Source organism: Zophobas morio, unplaced genomic scaffold, assembly GCF_036711695.1.
Source record: "Zophobas morio isolate AGI-343-1 ecotype UQ-CSIRO unplaced genomic scaffold, CSIRO_AGI_Zmor_V1 ptg000026l, whole genome shotgun sequence".
Taxonomy (NCBI): Eukaryota; Metazoa; Arthropoda; class Insecta; order Coleoptera; family Tenebrionidae; genus Zophobas; species Zophobas morio.
In genome coordinates this window covers 11,675,861-11,696,492 of record NW_026972131.1, presented here as the reverse complement: position 1 = coordinate 11,696,492, position 20,632 = coordinate 11,675,861, and the positions used below count along the sequence as shown (strand labels likewise).

Below are 20,632 nucleotides of genomic sequence, written 5' to 3'. Positions count from 1 at the left end.
AGATTTCAACGTTCCATACATTCCAAAAATTTCGGATATTTCGTGAGATCAATTTTAGAGATTCTGAAAATTATAAAGATTCCAGAAGTTCCAGAAATTGTAAAAGTTCTGAACATTCCAAAGATCCTAAAGATTCTAAATGTTTTAAAGATTCTCAACATTTCGATTAAGGACTCCAAGAAAATCGAGAACTTTGAGGTTTCGAAGATTCTGAAGAATATGTATAAACATTCCAAAGGTGTCAAAGACTCCAAGGTTTCCAGAAATTCTAGAAATTAAAAAAAAATTCAAGGTTCTAAAGATTACGAATATTCCGCAGATTTTGAAGATTCTGAAAATTCTGAAGATTCTGGAGATTTTGAAGATTCTGAAGAATCTAAAGATTATAAAAATTTTAATGTTCCGAAGTTCCAGAAGTTTCAAAAGTTCCACATATTCCGAGACGCTCGAGATTCCAGAAAGATTCTGAACCCTGGACATTCTAAAGATTCTGAAAATTCTGTAGAATCTGAAGATTCCAAAACTTCTGAAAATTATAAATATTCTAATGTTCCTAAAAATCCTAAAAATTCTAAAGATTCTAAAAGTTCTAAATATTCTAAAAATTCTAAAACTTCTGAAGATTCTAACGCCTCTGAAGATACTCAACATTTCAAAAATGTCAAAGACTACAAAATTCCAAAAATTCTAGAAATTTTAAAAAGTCGAAAGCTTCTGAAAGTTCTAAAGATTCCGAAAATTTGGAAATTTCGAAGATTCTGAAAATTTTTAAGATTCTGAAGGTTCTAAAAATTCTGAAAATAATAATAATAATAATAATAACGTTTTTATTTATTTATCCAAGGTGGTGAAGTTTAAAATTAAAATTCTAAAAATTCTGAAGATTCTAAAGATTTTAAGAATTTCTAAGGCTAAAAATTACAAAAAATCTAAAAACTGTACAGATTTCTAGTATATTAAAAATTATAAAGATTCTAAAGGTTCCAGAAATTCCGAATATTCCGAGACTCTAGGTGTTTCAGAGATTGTCAAGATTCGAAAGATTCTAAAGATTTTGAAAATCTGAAAATTCCAAAGATTCTGAAAATTCTGAAAATTCCCAAAGTCCTAACAATTTTGAAGATTCTGAAAAATCTAAAGATTATAAAAATTTTAATCTTCGAAAAGTTCCAGAAATTTAAAAAATTCCAGATTTCCGAAACTCTGGAGATTCCAGATATTCCCAAAGTTCCAGATACTTGGAGACTCTGGAGATTCTAAAGATTCTGAAAATTCTGTAGAATCGAAGATTCCAAAAATTCTGAAAATTATAAATATTCTAACGTTCCTAAAAATCCTAAAAATTCTAAAGATTCTAAAAATTCTGAAAATTCTAACGCCAAAATTCTAGAAATTTTAAAAAGTCGAAAACATCTGAAGGTTCTAAAGATTCCGAAAATTTGGAAAATTTGAAGATTCTGAAGATTCTAACAATTCTGAAGTTTCTCAAAATTTCGAAGATTCTGGAAAATTCCAAAGATTGTGAAGATTTCGAAGATTCTAAAACTGCTGAAAATTCCTAACAATTTTGAAGATTCCGAAGAATCTAAAGAATATAAAAATTTTAATTTTCCGAAGTTCCAGAAATTTCAAAAATTCCATATTTCCGACACTCGAGGTATTCCAAAAGTTCCAGATATTCCGAGACTCGAGATTCTAGAACTTCTACAGGCTCAAAGAGTCTGAAAATTCTGAATATTCTAACGATCCTAAAGATCCTAAAAATTCCAAAGATTATAAAAATTCTAAAGATTCTAACACCTCTGAAGATTTTCAACATTGCGATTGAGGTTTCGATGATTTTGAAGAATATGTATAAAAATTCCAAAGATTCTGAAACTTCTGAAAATTCCCAGAGGGCTAACAATTTTGAAGATTCTGAAAAATCTAAAGATTATAAAAATTTTAATGTTCCAAAAGTTCCAGAACTTTCAAAAATTACAAATTTCCGAAACTCTGGAGATTCCAGATATTAGGAGATTGGAGATTATAAAGATTCTTCTTCAAAAATTCTCATTTCGTGCAGATTCTTTCGAAAATGTTGCTCCGTGAGCATCAACACCCTATATTTTTGGAATCAGCACGTCGAGATCTACGTCCCTGAATTTTTTCAGAATTTTTAGACAAGTTTTTTAAAACTGAAATTTTTCCAATGGTCCCCCCTTCTTCAAATTTCGGCCAAATTTTGACATTTTCGAAACTTAACTGAATGCATTTTCTTGTAGATTTCGAGGCCTAGAACTCACTTCCGGTCTCGTTTCTTTGATAACTGCTACCGTTTTTCCAAAATCGACCGCCGAAATATCGTGATTTTTAGAAATCTTCAAAAATTCGCATTTCACGCCGATTCTTTCGAAAATGTTGCTCAGTCACCACCAACACCCTACATTTTTGGAATCAGCACGTCGAGATCTACGTCCCTGAATTTTTTCAGAATTTTTAGACAACTTTTTTGAAAATGAAATTTTTCCAATGGTCCCCAATTCTTCAAATTTCGGCCAAATTTTGACATTTTCGAAACTTAACTGAATCCAATTTCTTGTAGATTTCGAGGCCTAGAACTCACTTCCGATTTCTCTTTTTTGATAGCTGCAACCGTTTTGCCGAAATCGACCGTTGGAATATCGCGATTTTTAGAAATCTTCAAAAATTCGCATTTCGAAAGGAAGAAAATTCTGTAGAATCTGAAGATTCCAAAAATTCTAAATATTCTAACGTTTCTAAAAATCATAAAAGTTCTTAAGATTCTAAAAGTTCTAAATATTCTAAAGATTCTTAAAATTCTGAAGATTCAAACGCCTCTGAAGATAATCAACATTTCTGGAGGATATGCATAAAGATTCCAAAGATGTCAAAGACTCCAAAGTTCCAAAAATTCTAGAAATTCTAAAATGTCGAAAGCTTCTGAATGTTCTAAAGGTTCCAAATATTTTGGAAATTCCGAAGATTCTGGAAAATTCCAAAGATTGTGAAGATTCCGAAGATTCTAAAACTGCTGAAAATTCCTAACAAATTTGAAGATTCTGAAAAATCTAAAGATCATAAAAATTTTAATCTTCCAAAAGCTCCATAAATTTCAAAACCACCAGATTTCCCAGACTCTAGAGATTCCACATATTCCTAAAATTCCAGATATTCGGAAACTCTGGAGATTCTAGATATTCTAAAGATTCGAAAGATTCTGAAGATTCTGGAGATTCTAAAGATTTTGAAATTTCTGTAGAATCTGAAGATTCCAAAGATTCTTAAAATTCTGAAAATTCCACAATTTTAAAAATTCTGAAGATTCTAAAGATTTTAAGAATTTCTAAAGCAAAAATTACAAAAAATCTGAAAACTGTGAAGATTTCTAATATACTAAAAATTATGAAGATTTTAAAGGTTCCAGAAATTTCTCATATATCCGAGACTCTAGGTATTTCAAAGATTGTCAAGATTCGAAAGATTCTAAAGATTTTGAAAATCTGAAAATTCCTAAGATTCTGAAACTTCTGAAAATTCCCAAAGTCCTAACAGTTTTGAAGATTCTGAAAAATCTAAAGATTATAAAAATTTTAATCTTTGAAAAGTTCCAGAAATTTAAAAAATTCCAGATTTCCGAAACTCTGGAGATTCCAGATATTCCTAAAGTTCCAGATATTTGGAGATTCTGGAGTTTCTAAAGATTCTGAAAATTCTGTAGAATCTGAAGATTCCAAAAATTCTGAAAATTCTAAATATTCTAACGTTCCTAAAAATCCTAAAAATTCTAAAGATTCTAAAAATTCTGAAAATTCTAACGCCTCTGAAGATACTCAACATTTCCATTGAGGTTTTAGTATGTATAAAGATTCCAAAGATGTCAAAGACTCCAAAGTTCCAAAAATTCTAGAAACTTTAAACAGTCGAAAGCTTCTGAAGATTCTAAAGATTCCGAATATTTTGGAAATTTCGAAGATTCTAAAAATTCTGAAGATTCTAAAGATTTTAAGAAATTCCAAGGCAAAAATTACACAAAATCTGAAAACTCTGAAGATTTCTAATATACTAAAAATTATAAAGATTCTAAAGGTTCCAGAAATTTCGAATATTCCGAGACTCTGAAAACCGTGAAGATTTCTAATATACTAAAAATTATAAAGATTCTAAAGGTTCCAGAAATTCCGGATATTCCGAGACTCTAGGTATTCCAAAGATTGTCAAGATTCGAAAGATCCTGAAGATTCTGAAGATTTTGAAATTCTGGAAATTCCAAAAATTCCAAAAATTCTAACAATTCTGAAGATTCTAAAGATTTTAAAAATTTTAAAGATTCTGAAGATTCTAATATTTCTGAAGATTCGGAATAATTCGAAAACTGGAGATTCGGAAAATCATATATAAAGATGCCAAAGATGTCAAAATTCCAAAGGTTCCAGAGGTTCTAGGAATTTTAAATAGTCGAAAGATTCTGAAGGTTTTAAAGATTCCGAAGATTCTGGTGATTTTGAAGATTCTGAAATTTCTTTGGTTTCTCAAGATTCCGAAGATTCTGAAAATTCTGAAGATTCCAAAGATGTTGAGAATCTGAAGAATTCAAAGTTTTTAACAATTTTGATGATTCTGAAGAATCTAAAGATTATAAAAATTCCATTCTTCCAGAAATTCCAGAAATTTCAAAAATTCTAAATATTCCAAGACTCTAGAGATTCCAGATATTCCAAAAGTTCCAGATATTCGGAGACTCTAGAGATTCGAAAATTTTCAAAAGTTTCGAATATTCTGGGATTCTAGAGATTCTAAACATTCTGAATGTTCCGAAGACTCCAAAAAGACTGAAGATTCAAAAATTTAGATAATTTCTGAAGATTCTAAAGATTCCGAAGATTCCAAAAATTTCAAAGGCTTAAAATTCCAAAAAATCTGAACACTGTAGATTCCGAATGTGCTAAAGATTCTGAATGAAGATACTGAAAGTTCTGAGGATTTTGAACATTTTAAACATTTCGAAAATTCTGAAGATTTGAAAGGTTGAAGATTCCTAAAATCCTGAAGACTGAAGATTCTGAAAATTCACAGTATTTTGAAGATTCTAAAGATACGAAGACTGAATATTTCAAAGAGTTTGAAAATTACAAGGATTTCAAATGTTCCAGAGACCCCAGAGATTCCAAAGAACCTGCGTATTTCAGAACTCTAGAGATTCTAAAAATTCTAAAGTTTCTAAAGATTCTTAATTTTTCAAACACTGAAGATTCCAATAAATTTGCAAACATTGAGGTTCCAAAGAGTTCAAAGATTGCAGAGGTTTCAACGATTCTAGGAATTCTAAAAAGATTAAAAAATTGTCGATAATTTCTAAAGATTCCACAGATTCTAAGTAGTTCGAAGGCTGAAAATTACAAAAAATCTGAACACTCGGAAGATTCCGCATGTCCTAAAGATTATAAAGATTCCGAAAGTTCCAAAAATTTTAAAGATTCCAAGGATTTGAACAATTCTGAAGATTCCAAGGTTTCCGAGGAGCTTGAAGATTCTGAGTACTTCGAAACCTGAAGATAAAAAAATTTGAAGACCGATAAATTCAGAAGGTTCTGAAGATATTTCAAAGGTTCTAGAGATTTCAGAAATTCCAAAAATTCCTGTTATTTAGAGAGAATAGAAATTCTAGAAGTTTCTAAATATTCTTAAAATTTTGGAACATTGGAGATTTCTAAAATCTGAAGACTGAAGATTCCGAAACCTCTGAAAATTCATATTATTTGGAAGATTGAAGATTCCTAAAAATCTGGAGACTTCGAAGATTCCGAAGATTCTGAAAATTATAAAGATTCTAGATTCCAAAAATTTCAGAAATTTCGTATCTTCCGAGACTTGAGATTTCAGAAATTTCTAAAATTCCGGATACTCCAAGACCCTATAAATTCCAGAGATTCGAAAGGTTCTGAAAATTCTAAAAATTCTAAAGAGAAGTTTTTTGTAAATTTGGATCTCCAGAACTTTGGACTTCATTTCTTCGAAAACTCGTACCATTTTTCCAAATTACTGCAATTTTTAAATAAAAAAACATTACTTTCAAATCGAATATATCAAATTTTTTGCTTTTGTGAAAATTTCGTTTTTTTGTAGATTGTTGTATAACATTGTACAATTTGGCTTCAAATAAATTCAACATTTAATTTTTTACTCGATATTGTATTATCGTTCAAACAATTCCAAATAATGTGCCTATATTATACATTTCTTTTGTAAAGAAATAAATGCGATTAAAGTCCAAACAATAATCAGAAGCGATTTAATTGTCTCGAATTTCGTTTGTTCAGTCGTTGCTTCTAATTTAACACACAAAACGTAATCTACAATAAGCTCTTACCATCCTCTTGCTAAAAAATTGTTGACAATCTGCTAATTATCCCTCATTAAAGAATAATTAGCTGCAACAACAGACAAATGAAAACGTGCATAAACTTAAATAAGAAAATATTTAATTTGAAATACGGATTTCACTACAAATAAATAAATAACAACACAGCAATTACAAAGCCATTAAGACCAGATAACTCCGCCGCTTTGTTCCAATATAACAAATCACCCGAAAAATATTTCCTGTAATCTTCGAGAAAAATGATAACTGCCAACGAAAACAACAATAGTCGACAGCTATACAGTTAGCCGGGAATTCCCCCCTAATTACACACATTATAACCCAGTCACGGTCCTGATCACGAATTCACAAACCGTACGTCATTGTCGCAATCACCTAAAACTGCCGCAAATAATAACCCAAAAAAAACGACTCGTCGATAGCTAATCATAATCAGTCTTACGTGGAAATCTTAATGTCATAGGCCATCTGTACGAGATTATAAACAAGTGCGTCATTTCGCTCTTCACCACAACATTCTTCGAATTTTCGTCGAAGAGGTTGTTGCAGACCTTGACAGTTGCGTAACTGCATGCTGTTTGTTATTATATAAACACAACAAATAACAATTCTCGAAAACGTATTAATGTAACGTATAAATTTGTTTAATTCATTATGATTGGAATAACGTGTACAGATTCACACTGGATTCGAGGTCGAAGCACACAACCGAGACGATATTAAATCGTTTTTGACCTCTGGTGCTCCTATCGGTGAAAGAAAACAGTAATCGGTCGAAAAATTGTATTAAATTAAAAACTACATTAATTGTCTGGAATTTGTACACCGTTTACGTCGTTGTAGCTCACGGGAGTTTCTAAACTTTCGTTCGAGTATTCGTTACACTTACAAGTGAACACTTTCCTCAAGAATATGTTGTAGCGATCGTCGTAGTAGTAGAGGTAGATGAGGTTAAACACGGGGCTTGAAAACCCTAACGAAAATACAAAAATTAGTAGCACGGGAGCAGCTATGTTCCCGAGTATTGTTAAGAGTACGAATATCAAAGTGGGACACCACAAACCGAACCAAATATTGGCAATTGCCAGCCCTATGTTCCCTTTACAATCAGACGTAATTCTCCTCCTCCTCACTAAATGAATAATATTTATAATAATTAAGAACAACACTAAAAAACACAGCCCAGCAGCCAAGATCATATAAACGAAGCCATACATGGCACTCTTGAAACATATTTGGACGGTAATCGAACACACGAACATAGTCAGAACATAAAAGGCCGCTATGAAAAATTTATACACACGACAAAACTTCACATAAACGTTTTTGTAGTAAAGTTTGAGGTACCAGTCACAAATTAACAGAAACAAGTACCACGTTATAGCCACCATTATCGTAGATTCGACTTGATAAGAAGCACAAAACACTATAGTGTGCACTGGCGAAACGTCGAAGAACTCCATCAGGATCCTCAAAGTCAGCGGCGTAGCAAGCAAACAAAACGCCTGTAAAATGTTCATTTGAAGAAAAATCACATTGGTGGGGTCCTCCCTCATCTTCTTGTACTTGACGATGACGAAAATTAACAGACTGTTTGCCACCACTGACAGCAATCCCACGACGGTGAACACCTCCAGGAAAATCCGCTCGTAGGAGGTTTCCCGGTGATGGTACTCCTCGTCGGTGAAATTCGACGTGATGTTGGGCAAATCGTCCACGGTGTTGAGGTTACTCATCTGAAAAGTATTCACTAAGTAGGGACACATTGAACGTGTCGTGGTACTTACCTCGATGTGGTTTGCACACTATCTGGACAAATGTTTCCCATAAACTAAACGTACGGAACACATATTATCAGTTATTGTTATTATCTGCATTGCACTGGTCGCTTCGAGCACACGATTTGTCAACAAATTCGGTTTCTTAAAAGCGATAAACGGGTTTGATGGAAACGGGCCGGTTTTTGCGGGATGTGCGCTTTGGGACAAAAATAACGTCACGGGCGTAACGCCCACGTTAATGAGGATTGTTTATAGTTGGCACAACGTGGACTGACGAAAGTGTTCGCGGCCGAATTTATTTAGTTCAGGTTTATAATTACGTGCTGCGTTAAGTTGCTAATCTGGTTGAGGTGCTGTTTTTTAACGAGCGGCGCAGCGTAGCGTTGAAGAGAAAGTTCGGGTTATCAGTGGTTCGAAATATTGTTAATCTAATCTGAGTGGTCCTATTTCCGAAAAATAAAATAAATTTTTATAATGAAAAATAAATTGTGTTGTTAATAACGCACGCGATAAAAGTGTTTATATAATAGGTGGGGCTCTTCGGGGTCGCACGGAATTATTGTCGGTTGTTTATTTACCTGTAGAGTGGATTTAAATAATTCAGGTGGAAATAAAGCGTTTTATTGCTTCTCAATTTGCGACAGCAATTTTCACAAACAATTTCAGTCTGTTATTATTTTATTTTACGAAAATTCATTTAACTCTCTCAAGCAAAAATCTCAAATTTTACACATTCCAAAATAAGTAATGAACTTTTAGCTGGCATGGAATCGGCCTTCTCAGTTTTTGAACCTGTACACTAGGCAACCCATCATTCACGAACAAGAAATCTTCAAAATTTAATTTGACACCGTCCCAAAAATTTATGGCGTCATCTCAAAATTTTGTCGAATAAATTCTTTCTAAAATATGCAAAATATTGTGACCCCATACTCCTTTTTAATAATTTAGCTTCCCAGAGACGAATAATTTTGAATTTTTAAATAACACACGTATATGTGTTCGCTGCGCTCGCATTTTAAGCTTACATTTCCAGGTACCGAGAAAATTGACAAAATATTTTTCAACATTTTCAAAAAAAGATCCCAATGATCTTAAAGATCCAGAGATTCTAAAGGTTCTGAAAACTCTAACGTTTCTAATTTGTGTTTTCTGGATACATATTTCGAAAACTGAAGATCCCAAAAAATCTGAGAATTTTGAGGTTCGAGAAGATTCTGAAGAATTTGTGTAAGGATTCCAAAGCTGTCAAAGATCCCCAAGGTTCCAGAGATTCTAGAAATTTTAAAGAGTCGAAAGATTGTGAAGGTTCTGAGTATTTCGGAGGCTAAAGATTCCAAAAGGCTGAAGACTATATTCTGAAGGTTATAAAAATTTCAAAAGTTGTAGAGATTTCAGAAAATTTTTAAATTCCTGAAATTTCGCGACTCTAGAAATTCTAAAAGTTTCAAAGATTCTAGATATTCCGGAATTCTAGGGATTCCAAAGATTCTGAGGATTCTTTTGAGTCTCTGGAGATTCTGAATATTCCGAAGACTCCAAAATGTGAAAGCTTCCATACTGCAATGATTCTGAAGAAAGGTTCCAAAGTTTCAAGAGAGTCTAAAGATTATGAACAATTTTGATAATTTCTGAAGATTCTAAAGATTTTAAAGATACTGGAGATTCTGAATATTTCGAAAACTCCAAGGATTCCAAACATTCCAATAGTTCCAGAGATTCTAGAAATTTTAAAGTCGAAAGATTCTGAAGGTTTTAAAGATTCTGAAAATTCTGAAGGGATCAAAGTTTGTAAATTATAAATTCTGAGTATTTCGGAGGCTAAAGATTCCAAAAGGCTGAAGACTATATTCTGAAGGTTATAAAAATTTCAAAAGTTGTAGAGATTTCAGAAAATTTTTAAATTCCTGAAATTTCGCGACTCTAGAAATTCTAAAAGTTTCAAAGATTCTAGATATTCCGGAATTCTAGGGATTTCAAAGATTCTGAGGATTCTTTTGAGTCTCTGGAGATTCTGAATATTCCGAAGACTCCAAAATGTGAAAGCTTCCATACTGCAATGATTCTGAAGAAAGGTTCCAAAGTTTCAAGAGAGTCTAAAGATTATGAACAATTTTGATAATTTCTGAAGATTCTAAAGATTTTAAAGATACTGGAGATTCTGAATATTTCGAAAACTCCAAGGATTCCAAACATTCCAATGGTTCCAGAGATTCTAGAAATTTTAAAGTCGAAAGATTCTGAAGGTTTTAAAGATTCTGAAAATTCTGAAGGGATCAAAGTTTGTAAATTATAAAAATCCCAGCATTTCACAAACTCCAGAAATTCTAAAGATTCCAAAGATTCTGAAGACTGGAGACTACAGATTCTGAAAATTCTAAAGATTTAAATGATTCTAACAATTCTGAACATTCTAAAGAGCTCCAAGATTCTGATGATTCTGAGTAGTTCGAAGGCTAAATATTCCAAAAAGGCTGAAGACTTCGAATATTACGAAGATTCTGAAAATTATAAAAATTCCTGATGTTCCGAGACTAGAGATTTCAAAATTTTCAAAGATTCCAGATATTGCGGTATTCCAGAGATTCTAAAGATTGTAATGATTCTTGTAATTTTCTGAAGGATCTGAATATTCCGAAGACACCAAAAATCTGAAACCTTCGATGCTCCGAAGATTTTAAAGAACATAAAGATTCCACAGGTTTCAAAAATTCCAAAGTTTCTAGAGATTCTAAGAATTCCTCAGATTATGAGGATTTTGAAAATTCTGTGGATTCTGACGATTCCGAAGTTTCTGGAGATTCCAGAGATTCTGAAAATTCTGAAGAGGTCAAAGTTTGTAACAATTTTGACGTTTTTGAAGAATTTAAAAATTATAAAAATTTCAATGTTTCACAAACTCCAGAATTTTCAAAAATTCCGGATATATATTTCGGGACTTTAGAGATCCCAGATATTCCCAAAGTTCCAGATATTTCGAGACTTTAGAGATTCCAGAAATTCCAAAGATTATTCTGAAGACTGGAGATTCTAACAATTCTGAACATTCTAAAGAGTTCGAAGATTGCGAAGATTCTGAGTACTTCGAAGGCTGAAAAATATTACGAAGATTATAGAAGATTATAAAAATTTCAAGTATCCTAGAGATTCCAAAAGTTTCAAAGATTCCAGATATTCCGGAATTCTAAAGATTCTAAAATTATGATGATTCTTTTAAGTCTCTGAAGATTCTGAATATTCCGAAGACTCCAAAAATGTGAAAATTTCGATGCTCCGAAGATTCTGAAGGACATAGAGATTCGAAAGATTTCGAAAATTCCGAAGTTTCTGGAGATTCTAGGAATTCTAAAGATTTTGACAATTTCTGAACATCCTAAAGATCGTGAAGATTCTAACTTTTCTGACGATTTTGAATATTTCGAAAACTGAAGACTCCAAAAAATCTAAGAACTTTGAAGTTCCACAAGATTCTGAAGAATTTGTATAATGATTCCAAAGATATCAAAGATTCCAAAGGTTCCAGAGATTCTAGAAATTTTAAAGAGTCTAAGGAATCGGAAGATTCTAAAAATTCCAAAAGTTTTGAGGATTTCGAAGATTCTGAAGATTGCGAAGATTCTGGAGATTCCAGAGATTCTGAAAATTCTGAAGAGTTTAAAGTTTCTATCAATTTTGAAATTTCTGGAGAATTTAAAAATTATAAAAATTCCAATTGTTTCACAAACTCCAGAAATTTCAAAAATTCTGAATATTGCGAATTTCTAGAGATTCTAAAGATTATGAAGATTAAAAAAACTTTTGACAATTTCTGAAAATCCTAAAGACCCTGAAGATTCTAAAGATTCTCAAGATTCTAAAGATTTTAAAGATTCTGAAGATTCTGAATAATTCGAAAACTCCAAGGGTTCCAAAAATTCCAAGGGTTCCAGAGATTCTAGAAATTTTAAAGTCGAAAGATTCTGAATGGTTTAAAGATTCCGAAGATTCTGAAGATTCCAAAAATCAGAGATCAAAGTTTCTAAATTATAAAAATTCCAACGTTTCACAAACTCCAGAAATTTCAAAAATCCAGAAATTCTAAAGATTCCAAAGATTCTGAAGACTGGAGATTCTACAGATTTTGAAATTTCTAAAGATTTAAAAAATTCTGAATATTCTAAAGAGTTCCAAGAGTCTGAAGATTCTGAGTAGTTCGAAGGCTAAATATTCCAAAAAGGCTGAAGACTTCGAATATAACGAAGAGTCTGAAAATTATAAAAATTTCAAAGGATCTACAGGTTTCAGAAATTAAAAAATTGCTGATATTCCGGGACTAGAGAATCCAAAAGTTTCAAAGATTCGAGATATTGCGATATGCCAGAGATGCTAAAAACTGTAATGATTCTTTTAATTCTCTGAAGAATCTGAATATTCCGAAGAGTCGAAAAATATGAAAACTTCGATACTCTGAAGATTCTAAAGAACATAAAGATTCTAAAGATTCTGAAGATTCAAAAAATTTTGACAATTTCTGAAGATTGTAAAGATTCCAAAGAATCGAAGTACATATTTCAAAGGCTGGAAATTCTGAACTTTTTGAAGATTCCGAATATTCTAAAGATTATGAAATTCCAAAGGTTCCAAAAATTCCTGATATTCCGAGAATAGGGATTTTAGAGGTTGTCAAGATTCGAAAGATTCTGGAGATTCTAAAGATACTAGAAATTCTAAAGATTCTGAAGATTCTAAAGATTTAGAAGATTCTGAACATTCTAAAGAGCTCCAAGATTCTGGTCATTGTGAGTAGTTCCAAGGCTAAATATTCCAAAAAGGCTGAAGACTTCGAATATTACGAAGATTCTGAAAATTATAAAAATTTCAAAGGATCTACAAATTTCAGAAATTAAAAAATTCCTGATATTCCGAGACTAGAGATTCCAAAAGTTTCAAAAATTCGAGATATTGCGATATTCCAGAGATGCTAAAGACTGTAATGATTCTTTTAATTCTCTGAAGAATCTGAATATTCCGAAGAGTCGAAAAATCTGAAAACTTCGATACTCTGAAGATTCTAAAGAACATAAAGATTCTAAAGATTCTGAAGATTCAAAAAATTTTGACAATTTCTGAAGATTGTAAAGATTCCGAAGATTCGAAGTACATATTTCAATGGCTGGAAATTCCGAACTTTTTGAAGATTCCGAATATTCTAAAGATTATGAAATTCCAAAGGTTCCAAAAATTCCGGATATTCCGAGAATAGGGATTTCAAGGAGGTTGTCAAGATTCGAAAGATTCTGAAGATTCTAAAGATACTAGGAATTCTAAAGATTCTGAAGGTTCTTAAGATTTTAAACTTCCTAAAAATTTTAAAGATTTAAACATTCTGAAGAATTTGCAATAGGATTCAAAAGATGTCAAAAATTTCAAAGTTTCCCGAGATCCTAGAAATTTTAAAAGATCGAAAGGTTCTGAAGTTTTTAAAGATTCCTCAGATTCTGAGGATTTTGAAAATTCTATGGATTCTGAAGATTCCGAAGTTTCTGGAGATTCTAGAGATTCTTGAAATTCTGAAGGGATCAAAGTTTCTAACAATTTTGACGTTTTTGAAGAATTTAAAAATTATAAAAATTCCAGTGTTTCACAAACTGCAGAATTTTCAAAGATTCCAAGGATTATTCTGAAGACTGGAGACTAACAATTCTGAACATTCTAAAGAGTTCGAAGATTCTGAAGATTCTGAGTACTTCGAAGGCTCAAGATTCCAAAGGGGTTGAAGAATATTACGAAGATTCTGAAGATTATAAAAATTTCAAGGATCCTAGAGATTTCAGAAATCTAAAAAATTCCTGATATTCCGGGACTCTAGAGATTCCAAAAGATTCAAAGATTCCAGATATTCCGGAGTTCTAGAGATTCTAAAATTCTGATGATTCTTTTAAGTCTCTGAAGATTCTGAATATTCCGAAACTCCAAAAATCTGAAAATTTCGATGCTCCGAAGATTCTGAAAAACATAAAGATTCGAAAGATCTCGAAAATTCCAAAGTTTCTGGAGATTCTAGGAATTCTAAAGATTCTGAAGATCAAAAAAATTTTGACAATTTCTGAAGATCCTAAAGATCCTGAAGATTCTAAATGTTCTCAGAATTCTAAAGATTCTGAAGATTCTAACTTTTCTGAAGATTTTGAATATTTCGAAAACTGAAGATTCTAAAAGATCTGAGAACTTTGAAGTTCCAGAAGATTCTGAAGAATTTGCATAATGATCCAAAGATATCAAAGATTACAAAGTTTCCAGAGATCCTAAAAATTTTAAAGAGTCTAAAGTTTCTAAATTTCAAGAATTCCGGATATTCCGAGACACAGATTTTCCAAAAATTCTAAACATTTCAAAGATTCTGAAGACTGGAAATTCTAAAGAGTACTGAGAATTCTAAGTAAGTACTTCGAAGGCTGAAAATTCTAAAAAGACTAAAGACTGAATATTCCGAAGATTCTGAAGATTATAAAGAATTCAAAGGTTCTAGAGGTTTCACAAATTTTCTAATATTCCGAGACACTCTAGAGATTCCAAAAGTTTCAAAGATTCTAGATATTCCGGAGTTATAGAGATTCTAAAGATTCCAAAGATTTTAAAAGTTTTGGCAGTTCCTTAAGATCCTGAAGATTGTAAAGATTCGAAAGATTCTGAAGATTCTAACTTTTCTGAAGATTTTGAATATTTCGTAAACAGAAGATTCTAAAAGATCTGAGAACTTCGAAGGTCCAGAAGATTCTGAAGAATTTGTATAATGGTTCAAAGATATCAAAAATGGCAAAGTTTCCAGAGGTCCTAGCAATTTTAAAGAGTCGAAAAATTCTGAAGGTTCTAAAGATTCCGAAAATTCTGAGGATTTTGAAGATTCTGAAAATTTTGAGAATTCTGAAGATTCCGAAAATTTTGGAGATTACAAACATTCTGAAAATTCTGAAGAGATTAAAGTTTCTAACAACTTTGAAATTTCTGAATAATTTAAAAATTAAATATAAAAATTCCAGTGTTTCACACACTCCAGAAATTTCAAGAATTCCGAATATTCCGAGACTAGATTTTCCAAAAATTCTAAACATTCTAAAGATTCTAAAGACCAGAAATTCTAAAGAATTCGATGATTTTGAGAATTCTAAGTACTTCGAAGGCTAAAGATTCCAAAAAGACTGAAGACTAAATATTACCATGATTCTGAGGATTATAAAGATTTCAAAGATTCTAGAGGTTTCAGAAATTTTCTAATATTCCGACACTCTAGAGATTCCAAAAGTTTCAAAAATTCTAGACATTTCGGATTGATTCTTTGAAGTCTCTAAAAATTCTGAAGAACATAAAGATTCCAAAGACTTCCAAAATTCCAAAGTTTCTAGAGATCCTAGGAATTCTAAAGATTCTGAACATTCAAAAATTTCTGAAAATCCCAAAAAATCCTGAAGATTCTCAAGATTCTAAAGATTCTGAAGATTCTGAATATTTCGAAAACTGAAGAAAGATTCCAAAAAATCTGAGAACTTCAGATGATTCTGAAGAATTTGTATAATGATTCCAAAGATATCAGAGATTCCAAAGATTCCAGAGATTCTAGAAATTTTAAAGAGTCGAAAGACTCTGAAGGTTCTAAATATTGTGAAAATTCTGACGCTTTTCACGATTATGAAAATCTCAAAACTTCAAAGCTCCGAGGATTACAAAGATTTCAATTCCAGTTCAGGATGTTTCAATCCGAGGGACATTATAGACACCAAAAACAATCTTCAAAGTCACATTTTAAGTATTAATATTTTTTTTATAATTTAGCTTCTTAGAAACACCAATAAATGATTTTTTAAATTCTACCTGAACGTGCTCGCTGCGCTCGCATTTTATTATTAAACTTGCGTCCCGAGGTACCGAGAAAATTGAAAAAAACAAAACAAAGATTGTTAAAACGGCAGCATGCAGAGAAAAAACAATTGTTTATATGGACGCGTTTTCATAGATTAATAATAATATTAATAATAATAATTAATTTGAGGCAATTTTTTTGCTCTATTTTTGAAATAAGTTCCAAACTGCCAATTTAAAAAAAGAAACAAAGAAAACTTTTTCTGTATTTTAATCTGAAGTAATTTTCGCTCTGTACAAATAATCCAGAAAATTAAAAAAATAATTTCCAAAAATTTTCCAAAAAACACGATCTCCATTCAAAAAGAAAAAAAGCAGTGGATTATATCGATTTTTTCTAGATTAATAATTTGGCGGGATTTTGGTTCTGCCCATTTCAACAACCGACAAAAGTGGCAAAATAGTTTCCAAAAATTTTCAAAAAAAGTACTATATCCCTAGAATTGTTTTTAAACTATCTACAAATTACCGAAGAGTGTGACAAAATGATATTAAAAAAAATCCAAAAAAGTAAAAAGGAAAAAAAATAGTTCAGAGAGAATTTCTTAACAGATTAATAATTTGAGGGTATTCTGGCTTTGACCATGTAGATAATGTAGAAAATTGAGAAAATATTGTTTTTCGTCTTTATTTTCATAGAAGTGTGCAGGAAAGTGATCAGCCAATTTTTTGGGTTCTATTGCAAAAATAAATCTCTAGACCACACTCAACAATTGTTGGTTGCATAACCATTATTTTAAAACTGAACAGTCTCGTGTTCAGAAACGAAAAAAGTCTTGTTATATATGGCACTTGTCATTAAAAATTAGCGCAACAAATTTACCGTAAACTTACTTTTTCAGGACCTGTCAACGAAACACGAAAACTGGTCTTTCGTAGAAGTTAGATACGAGTTTCGTTGAGCACAACCAATGAACTGTTAGTCATGTAATGATCCCGCCTGAACTGCTTATTTAATTACATTGTGACAATGCGTGCCCACTTTCTGAAAGTCATGCATAAACAATTCAGCCGAAGCGACTCAAATTTTCAACAAACAATTCTCAGCAGCAATTGTTGACTAATAGCTGCAGTGACATTGAAAAGAATGCTCTTTTCCGTTATAATGACATCACAAAAGAAGCACGACGCCTACGTTGTTTAATAGACTATTTACTATCGAGTTTATAGTTTGTAGTCATGTGATAAAATTACCAAATTCAAAAATTGCGACAAAAAAGGCTTTATTAAGTTTCAGAAACTGCCACACTATTTACGTTCTGATAACGTACAGCCGGACTCTCCAAACCCTCGTTCGAGTATCTATTCCGCTCACATTTAATCACCTGTCGCAAAAATATCCTATAATAATCGTCGCAATAATAAAGATAGATTAAATTAAACACCGGACTAGAAAACCCTAACACACACAAAAATATAACAAAAACAGGTGCGTACATTTTCAAACCTATAAACTCTAAAAATAACAGCACGAGAACTCCACTCCACAATATGAAAAAAATATTCGTGATAGCCAACCCATTGGTACCTTTGCGGCCTCCTAAAATGCGTCTTTTTTTGAATAAGTGGACCACATTCACAATCACTAAAGTCGTCGCTAAAAGATGCACCCCTATAAACATGAACATATAAGTCACCGCGAGCATTTGGTGGTTCAGACAATAATGAACCGTAATCGAACAACCCATCAACATCACCACGTAAAGCATAATTATAAAGAACTTGTAAATGCGGCAGAATTTTTGGTACGTGTCTTCGTGGTACAGCTTTAGGTACCAGTCACAAATTACAAGAATGTGGAACCACGTTATCCCAAACATCATGTTAAACTCGACTTGATAAGTCAAACACAACACAATCGCATGTATTTGCGAAACGTGAAAAAACGACATCGAAATTCGAAAAGTCAGCGGCGTGGCTAACAAATATATAGCTTGGATGATGTTCACGTGTAAGAATATGACATTCGAAACGTCTTCCCTCAACTTCTTGTTTTTGGCGATGGTGATGATGAAGATGATGTTGGCGGCTTCCGACAGGAGTCCCACGACGGTGAAGAATTCCAAGAAAAGTCGTTCGTAGAAGCTTTCGTTGTGTTGGTAGACTTCGTCCGAGAAGTTTGCCGTCACGTTTGGCATGTCGTCCACTGTGCTTAAATTGGCCATCTGGAATTTTGTGAAAACAGACTGGTTTAAATTTAAGTTGTGCTACTTACTTTGTGGTTAAAATTGTTGCTGCTTACGCTACTAGACTAGACTAACATTGTTATTACTTCATCAGTCCACACGGACTAAACTATATACCCACACCAATAAGGCAATTACGGAATACTTAACTAAAACGAACAACGACTTTACGAAGAAGTCTTGACAATTAGTGTTACACGGGAGTGTCTGAATTAAAAAAAAGTGCTCTTTTCCGGTAAAAGTGACGTTATAAAATTAAGGGAGCAACCGCCCACGGTCTTTAATAAACGATCACAATGTGCTATCAACCGGCGTCGTAGTTTAACATCTGATGTTCTTAAAATACTTCTAACATGTTTGATCTTTTTAACGGGAGGGGGTTTAAACATTTTAACAAGCTACTACTAAAAAAATTACAAATCTTGTAATTAATTGACTAATTATATGCTGATAAGTGCTAATCTAAGACCTTTTTTCTATTCATTTTTACAATTTTTGAGTTTTCTTTGGAAATTTTTGGAAAAATAGTTTACACCGTTGTCGGTTGTTTAAATATGCAGAGCAAAATGACCCAAATTGTTGATTTACGAAGAATACTCTATTAAACAGAGCTTTTTCTCTTTGAATAGATATTACTTATTTTAACATTTTTTTGGATTTTTTTTGAAAAAAATTTTTTTAGTGTTTAATCTAGTGGTTTTTGACACCGTTTAAATTTTTATGAAAAATTTTTGGATATTATTTTTCCAATTTTAATAATAATAATAAGTTTCTCGATTATTGGTAGATACAGAGTGAAAATTACTTCAGATTCGTAGTTTACCTGTGTTTTTTGTATGTCGGATTATTATTTCTTTGAACTATTTTTTGAAAATTTTTAGAAAATATTTTGCCACTTTTCTCGATTGTTGGAATGGGCAAAGCCAAAATCTCGTAAAATCATTAGCCTAGAAAAAATGTTCTTAATCTAGTGCTTTTTTTCCTTTCATATGTACCTAGATCGTGTTTTTTTGGAAAAGTTTTGGAAATTATTTTTCCAATTTTCTGGATAGTTTGGACAAGACAGTGAAAATTACTACGGATTTCAAATACAAAAAGCTCAGTGCTTTTTTCTACTGTTTTAACAGTTTTTTTTTGGAAAATTTTGGAAAGATATTTTGTGAAGTTTCTCGGGATCCCAATTTTAAAATGCGATTTTGTAATCTTCAGCTTTCGAAGTACTCAGAATCTTCAGAATCCTTCGGAACAATTGGAATCTACAGAATTTCTAGGATCTTTAGAATCTTCAGAATCTTCAGAATTTTTCGAATGCAATAGAACCTTTGAAATATTTATAGTCTTTAGAATATTCGCAATTTTCAAAATGTTCAGAATTTCCAGCCTTTGATCTTCGGAATCTTTAGAATTCTTAGAATCCCTAGAAATTTTGGAATTTTTGAAATATTTGGAATCTTTATGTTCTTCAGAATCTTCGGAGCATAAAGGTTTTCAAATTTTTGGAGTGTTGGGAATATTCAGAATCATCAAAATCTTTAGAACCTCTAGAATTCCGTAATATCTGGACTCTTTGAAACTTTTGGAATCTCTAGAGTCTAAGAATATCAGGATTTTTTTTATTTTTGAAATGTCTAGAACCTTTGAAATTTTTATAATCTTCAGAATCTTTACAATATTCAAATTCTTCAGCCATTTTGGAATCTTCAGCCTTCGAATGTTCGAACTCTTTACAATGTTCAGAATTGTGTGAAATTTTGGAATCTTTACAATTTTCAAAATCTCCATAATCTTTGGAATCTTTAGAATTTCCGGAATCTCTAGAATATTGAAATATCTGGAACGTTTAGAATATTTGGTATCTCTAGGGTCGCGAAATATCAGGAATTTTTGAAATTTCTGGAGTTTGTGGAATACTAGAATTTTTATATTTAATTTTTAAATTCATAGAAATTTCAAAATTTTTAGAAACTTTGTTCTTTTCAGAATTTTCAGAATCTTCAAAATCCACAGAATCTTTGGCATCTTTGGAATCCATATACAAATTCTTCAGAATCTTCTGGAACTTTAAAGTTGTCAGATTTTTTAGAATCTTCAGTTTTCGAAATATTCAGAATCTTCAGAAACGTTAGAATCTTTACAATCTTGAAAATTTATAGAATCTTTAGAATCTTCGGGATCTTTAACATGTTTGGAATGTTTTTTAAAAAATTTTGAAACTTTTGGAATCTCTAGAACCTCAGAATTTCAAGGCTTTTTAAAATTCCTGGAGTTTATGAAACATTAGAATTTTTATAATTTTTAAATTCTTCAGAAACTTATTATTAGAAACTTTGATATTTTCAGAATTAGCAGAATCTTTGGAATCTTCAGATTCCTCAGAATTTTCAGAA

The 20,632-nt window shown here is 31.6% G+C and overlaps 3 protein-coding genes across 3 annotated transcripts in view; 1 reads left to right on the top strand and 2 right to left on the bottom strand.

Moving 5' to 3' along the window:
• LOC135136119 (somatostatin receptor type 2-like) overlaps nucleotides 1-20,632 on the top strand; it is a 356,309-nt gene that overhangs the window by 199,252 nt on the left and 136,425 nt on the right. The gene's annotated exons all lie outside the window — the stretch shown is intronic.
• On the bottom strand, nucleotides 7,152-8,495 carry LOC135136532 (uncharacterized). Its single transcript, XM_064065870.1, has 2 exons — nucleotides 8,170-8,495; nucleotides 7,152-8,118 (listed from the first exon to the last, which is right to left on the bottom strand). The coding sequence occupies exon 2, from the start codon at nucleotides 8,116-8,118 to the stop codon at nucleotides 7,186-7,188; it is 933 nt and encodes a 310-aa protein (XP_063921940.1). The 5' UTR covers nucleotides 8,170-8,495; the 3' UTR covers nucleotides 7,152-7,185.
• Nucleotides 17,266-18,342, bottom strand: LOC135136121 (uncharacterized). The gene is made up of 2 exons (XM_064065253.1): nucleotides 18,275-18,342; nucleotides 17,266-18,224 (listed from the first exon to the last, which is right to left on the bottom strand). Exon 2 carries the CDS (start codon nucleotides 18,222-18,224, stop codon nucleotides 17,286-17,288), a length of 939 nt encoding a protein of 312 aa, XP_063921323.1. The 5' UTR covers nucleotides 18,275-18,342; the 3' UTR covers nucleotides 17,266-17,285.

Bases quoted from the DNA above. Each gene is read 5' to 3' on its own strand.
- LOC135136121 (XM_064065253.1), bottom strand. From the start codon at position 18,224: ATGGCCAATTTAAGCACAGTGGACGACATGCCAAACGTGACGGCAAAC.
- LOC135136532 (XM_064065870.1), bottom strand. From the start codon at position 8,118: ATGAGTAACCTCAACACCGTGGACGATTTGCCCAACATCACGTCGAAT.